The sequence below is a fragment of the Scomber scombrus genome, chromosome 23 (assembly GCF_963691925.1).
Source record: "Scomber scombrus chromosome 23, fScoSco1.1, whole genome shotgun sequence".
In the NCBI taxonomy this organism is placed as follows: domain Eukaryota; kingdom Metazoa; phylum Chordata; class Actinopteri; order Scombriformes; family Scombridae; genus Scomber; species Scomber scombrus.
Window position 1 is genome coordinate 2,056,539 of NC_084992.1, and position 6,939 is coordinate 2,063,477.

Sequence of the window (6,939 nt, forward strand, 5' to 3'; positions counted from 1 at the left end):
GCAGATACTGCAAGAAACTGGCAAAACCTCAGAGAACAAGGTTCAAGAAAGCTGCCAATGTGTACGGTACAATAATTAACTTAGCCATAATTAAGTGTGATAGTGTGGGTGAAGTCGTCACTGCACAGCACTGCACTACTTTTTGGTTTGGATAAAATGTCAGGATGGTCTATTTGTTTAGCATTACCTGTTTCTGGTATCGGGTTGTGTTTCTTTTTTGTGGTGTCTTGTGAGCTTGTTTGGGCTGGGCAATTTGTGCATGATACAATATTAAATAAAAAATCAATCAATCAATCAAACAGATTTATGACCCTACAGCTCATCTCGGTGTTGTGCTCTAGCTGACTCTTTGTGTGCCACATTGGTAATATTTGTAGCTGCCCTGATTGCAGATTTCATAGACGTTTCAATCCAAGCGTGAGGGAAGGCTGTGTGTTCACCAGCAAAGTGCACCCTGCCCTCGTTCCTGAAGAGCTCCTTAGCGTACTCCAAATGTTGGTAGGGTGTGAAGAGAGCGAAGGCACCCAAGCTGTAAGGATCAGCGCTCCACTTCTTCACTACGACTCCCGTGCACTTAACCCAGACTTGCTCTCCGTGGATTTTTGCCAGATCTCTCAGGGCCAGCTCTTTCAGCTCTTCATCGCTCGCACCCAGGAAGAGGAGGGAGTCGTCAGACCAGGTGTAGGATGCCAGAAGGACTCCAATGTTCTTATTTGTTTGGAAACTGTGGCTGGGATAGTAGATGTAACGAGAAGGCCCATCGGTGATGCTCTTGCCTCCATGGATGCCATCGTTCTCCCAGAACTTATCGCTAAACGTGAGGATGATTTTAGTGGAGCTGTCATAGTGGACTGCCCTCAGGGCCTCCATCTTTCTGATGGAGAGAGGTGGATCAAAGTCTATGAAGAGGGCTGCTTTGGCTGTGGTTGTTACTAGAACGATATCAGCATGAAGGTCCGTCATAGGGAACTGGTTGCCTGTCTGGTATGACACGATTACACCTTTATCTGACTGCCTGATGTGTTTTACCATGGAGTTTAAGAGGATGGGGACATCGAGGACAGAAAGAAAAGCTTTGGGTAGAAGATCTGATCCACCCGTCACTTCGTCATACCTTCAAAACAAAAAGAAAAGTGTCCATTCTTATCGTATTCATGCAGTGAAACAAGTTGATAGCCAATTTTTTCACCAGTATGACACTAAGATATCTGAAAAACATGTTACCATCTGTAAACCACAGATGTACTAAATCTGACTGATAGGTTGGATGATTTAAACTTCTCGATCTCCACCAGAAGTCAATGTACACATAATGTTCAGATATATAGGAAAACAAATGTAATGTCTGCACAGAAATGAACATGTTCAGCTATGCAGCCCTTTAATGTGAAATTTCATGACTTGTTGATTTCTGTCACTGTTTCTGGCCGAAGGATTTAATTTTGACCAGGCGTCAGTGTGAGACTTGGGCCTTACGTGACACTGTCATTGATGTCAGCCTGGTCGTAGATCATTTCACTCAGCGCTGTGTACATGAGGCTCTGTTCATTCAGCAGGTCTCCAATCATCCTCACTGCTTCTGGACTCAAACCACCTTCTTCTTTCAGATACTCCTGTCAAACAGATATTTCCCACAATGCTACATCATTGCTAACTTGCCATGTTTTCAAACATCAAGGATTGTATCTGACACTCATCTGCAGACGTTTACCAGTTAGTTTAACACCTTCATTATGTGATGGAGGTGGTGGAAAGCTTCATTTCATTTCTTTGGCCAGCTCACTCCACCAGAGCAGAACTGTTTGACAGTTTGTGTAATATTTAGCATTATAATAAAATATGATGCATTTGTCTGTCTTGCCAAGTTTTAGAAAATGTGTCTTATGTTATCTTTTCATATGTTAGGGAAAACCTGTTCTTTACACAACCCTAGGCTGAATCAAAGACATTTTTCCTCATTTCACATTATTTAATCTCCTACCTTCACAGAATAGTGGTCATATTTTGCGAGTGCAGCTTTGCAACCGTGTGCTTCCACTTCATCTTTCACCTACAAAGAGAAGAAAAAAGTCACTTGAGTGCTACATTCATTGAGAAGGATGTAGAAGAGAAATTAACCGAAACTGAATTTGGTACAGATTTATTGTCCCAAGGAGATAATTTGCTTTGTTCCATGTTACCATCTGTAAATGTCAAATTTCATAAAATGCAAAAAGTTATTTTGTAGTTTTTTTGGGTGATTGTTGTTTATAATACATATAAAACTGAACCTAAAAATATACCCTTTTCAAGTGAGGTGCTAGCTTGCAGACACTCTCAAAACTCCTGTAAACTTACCGTTTTTTAATGTTAAATTTGTGCCATTGAACATTACTGAAGGGACAAAGACCCAAGGAGCCAAAAATGAAGGAAGCTACAATATTAGCTGTGTAACACCACCCAATGTTATGGCTGAACAATTCATTTGCCCTATAAAAGATATTTCGACACAACCAACTTCACAGATTCCTACACTATTTTCTGATGTGACGACATACTCCCTCTTACCTTCTGTAAAGCTCGATCTAGCAGATCATCGGCTGAAATCCCTTTCTCGTTTTCTGACACGTTGTACTTCAGGACATCAGGGTTTGCTTGAACAGCATATGTCCTCTCTCTCACCCCATTAACCAGGTAAAAGGTGTTGGTATCACTCATGTTGAACTTATTCAGCTTGACCCCAAGCTTTTTGACAAACCAGTGGACGATGCTGTTGAAAAAACAAGGTGATGGTGGCGGAGTTAACTTTTGATTGGGCTTGGCTGCTGCCGGGCTGCCAGTCACAGCACGTCTGACAATTTTAAACTTAATACACAACCATAACCCTACAAAGGGGATGACAACACTATCAACCCCTGAACCAGCAGTACACACCAAATGCAATGTAACACAAGCACAACACAGCAAATCTCAGGTTCCCACACAATGTATTTACAGATAGTGACAATATAAATCCCACACAACAACCTCAAAATCATCTTTTTCCCCTCCCAGAGTCAATTTCTCCATCCAAAGCAGGCAATATGTTATAGTCTGTCAATTGGGTCCACAAAATTAGTTTGAGTTTACCTAATGTCCGTATCGGATCTTTGTTGCATGATGTCTGACTCTAACTACTAAAAATTACTAATCTTACTATGGCCACGCCAAGACCCACTGTACTCCGCCTCTGATTGACTAGTACTCGTTGTCTTTGTAAAAGGAAATTACAGGAAATTTAAATGTCATAATGTCATGTTAAAAAGTCAGTTCATGAAGGGATTATGGTTCATTGTTAAGACAATAGGTTAAATAAGTTAAGTGTGGTTAAATATAGACACCCCTATATATTTTTTTATTTTATTGTTTCATAAATAGTCATTAAAATGTCATTTTCATTGTACTTTACTGTCCACAGTGTTAGCGTAATACTCAAACATGTCAGCAGAGGGCGCATAGAGTTTGGGAGGAACCTAAAACCCCACAGAGGCAGCCGAACATAAGCTGAAGTTTACTGCCACTCTGTTCACATCTACAGGTGGGTTAATATTCCCCTAAAATATATACATCTGCTCAAGTACAAGAGTTAAGAGTTGGTGATGTAGGTTTTCAGTAACATATGGAAATGGAGATGTTTTTTGGTGTGATGCTAGGCTAGCGAACCTGTTGCTAACAAGTAAAGGTAACGCACAATGGTAACGCTAATAAGACGTACGGAGGGGAGGGGGGGGGGGGGGGGGGTGTAAAGGGCTAGTTCCTATACTTTTATTTTTGTTAAACTGGTTTTCTGTTTATTATTGTGTATTTATTGGAAACCTTGTAATACATGTAAATGAAGTTGATTTGTGGATGTGTAGCAGTACAGTGGCAGTAGAGTGAAAGTGGAGTTAGGTGGTTATACACTATAAAACTGTATATTATAGTTTTATAAGTAATTCAAGTGTAACTCAAAAACAAGGACTGGTGGACTTTCATATTGTAATGTGCTATATATATATATGTGTTATGTACTTTGGTTTGACAGGTATTCACATACTGTAGCTGCTTGTTTATTTTCTGAGGATGTATTGTCTGTTATACTTGAAAGTAGCTTACCTGGAATTACCAGTGTTTTGTTAATCACCTCAGGGACCTATTTGGTAGTGTAATTTGTGATTTACTAAGTTGGTGATTATCTCTTTGTGAAGCAGAAGAAATCCTGCAGCCGAGCTGAACACAAGCTAAAGTTGTCTGCCTCTTTGTTTACATATACAGCCACAGCTTCAGTAGCAACAGGGTTTAGGACCACTCCTCTGACACCCACCGAGTCAGGGGTGGGCAATACCTTCATTACTTAGGTTGAGGAAACCAATTTGTTAGGGTTAGGGCAACAATATCAGGATAAGCCAAACACATGCAGAGTAGGACGGGTCTTGGCATGGCCATAGAAGGATTTGTAAATTTGGCTCCTGGGAGTAGATGGTTGGGTCGGCAAACAGAAGATGGATGAAGCTGTGTAAGGCTCTGATAAAAACAATAGGAGTGAAACCGATAGACTAACCAGCCTCTGACTTGTACTACGTGAAGCCAGGGATAGGCAGACTACACGGCATCACGGGACAGTAGGACCTCTTCCTCTGATTGTGTTTGCTGGGCCTGTGAGTAGTCATATTTTAAACTGTGCTGCCATTCACAAGTCGGGGACTTGATTGTGTTGCAGTGCACAACAGTTTGCCACATTGTATGATACAGTACAGTAATCCCATAAACTCACCGGTGAAAACTTGGGATCCTCATAGCTCCCATTTCAGCATACCAGCCTTCTTTTTCATTCCTGTAGGTTTCCACACGTCCTCCAACACGATCATTAGCCTCCAATATGGTTACCTTGTTCAGACAGATAAATACAGTCTGACAGTGAGACGCTCTGCTGAGTGAGGTGATGGACACTGAATCTCATATAAGGTGTCAGAATCTTAAATGTACCTTGTGTCCTGCGTCTTGCAGTAACTTGGCAGCCGTCAGTCCAGCCATGCCAGCTCCGACTATAACCACATGATGAGACGTGTTTATGTGTGGAAGACCGTTCTCCACAGTCTGCAGCAGCGTGTCGTAGTCTTTGTCTACAAGACAATCAGCCAGATGTTCCTTCAGACTGAGAGCAGCAGTGTGACTGTGGTACAATGTGATCAGCAGCACACTGACAACATCTGGAAACACAAAGAGGAAATCATACTTCCGAAACTTGTATTGAAATATTTTTGTGTAGTTATTAACATATTATTGGATTGAGCACTCTTGCTTTTTGTCCTGCGAGAAGTGATTACTTGTTTAGAGCCAAATTCTAGTTGAGGAACCATAAATTAGACTCTTCAATTGTACTGTATTTTGTCATTTGTTTTCATCTGGGTGCAATGAAACTTCATTTTTGTTTTTTTTGGGAATTTTGCTCAAAATTAGAATTGAAACAATGAAGTTTCAGTTCAACAGGTTTACAGTTCATACCAGATTTGACCGATGAAAAAACTAATGACAATACAAACCAGAAATGTATGAACACAATATTGAAAATAAACATCTACTGTCCCCACGCCAGACCACAGAGCAGATCTCAAGCTGATCTCAAAACTCTGAACTTCAGGAGTTGGAGGAATATGTGGAGGATTATCTACATTAAAACATGATGGAGAAATGTTCACTATTTGACCAGTTATGTCACTGATTTCTTTAAAAATATCTTTCCATGAAAAAATCAAAAATCAATGGTAAATAGACTGTACTTATATAGCACTTTTCTAGTCATTTTGACCACTCAAAGCACTTTTACACTACATGTCATTCACACACATTCATACACTGATGTCAAGAGCTACCACGCAGGCTGCCAACCTGCTCATCAGAGGGAAACTAGCAATTCATACACATTGGCACAGCAACGGGAGCAGTTTGGGGTTAAGTGTCTTGCCCAAGGAAACATCGACATATGGACTGGAGGAGCTGGGAATCGAACCACCAATATTCTGATTGGTGGACGACCGCTCTACCTCCTGAGCCACAGCCGCCGGTCACATCTACTTCTGTTAAGTAGACTTCTGCTTTCTAGTTTCATCATACTGTGATGAAAAACCAAAGTAAACGAGGAAAAATCTGAGCGAAGCAAAACTGAAACATTCCTTTTCCTCAGTGGGTTTGAACCCGCAGACGGAGAAGATCAAGGAACTGATACAGTCTCAGACACCCTTCTTCATGAAAACACATAGTGAGAGTTTCTCAACATAAGTGCGTCAGCCTTTTTATTAACCAACTAAATGCTTGAAGTTTATAAGAAAATACTCACATAATTTCCATTTCACCACATGCAGATTCATCGCAAATCAGCTTTCTTTCCCCTTTTGGTGACATCAAGAGGAAGAGAAAAATACATTAGATTAAATGTTTCAATCCTGACTTCTCTGTAAAATGTAAAATGTTTGCACATTTAGCTGATGATGTTATCCAAAGTGACACGGGATGAATTCAACAACAGCAGTCCTGAAGATCTCTATAATGATGTAATTCTGACTGTAAATCACTTCTGGTAAGATTTAAGGTTTATTTTACTAAATCATCTTCTGAACAATAAAATGTGAAGTCATGAAGATAAATACAAAAAATATCAAATTCTAGTTACTCATGTTTATATTATTTTCACTTTCAACAATTACATTTTGTCTGTCTTTTGTCTTGATGCTATTTTTACACTTCAATTAGCATTATGACATTTTCATGTATTTTACATTCATGTTGAATTTGTTTCTTACAATTTCCTCACAATGATCTAGTTTTACTGTCTGTTGTATTCATGAAATGTTCCAGAAATTAACTTAAAACATTCATAGTGAGATTTAAATGATTGACAGACACAAAAACTTAAACATCAAAATGAAGTGATGGATTCTTACC

At 39.8% G+C, this 6,939-nt stretch overlaps 1 protein-coding gene across 1 annotated transcript; it reads right to left on the bottom strand.

The window, feature by feature from the left end:
• Positions 1–312: 312 nt before the first annotated feature.
• On the bottom strand, positions 313–6,380 carry LOC134005891 (L-amino-acid oxidase-like). Its single transcript, XM_062444919.1, has 7 exons — positions 6,335–6,380; positions 4,984–5,207; positions 4,772–4,884; positions 2,548–2,749; positions 1,982–2,050; positions 1,477–1,613; positions 313–1,114 (listed from the first exon to the last, which is right to left on the bottom strand). The coding sequence occupies exons 1-7, from the start codon at positions 6,363–6,365 to the stop codon at positions 313–315; spliced, it is 1,578 nt and encodes a 525-aa protein (XP_062300903.1). The 5' UTR covers positions 6,366–6,380.
• Between the last annotated feature and the right edge of the window lie 559 nt (positions 6,381–6,939).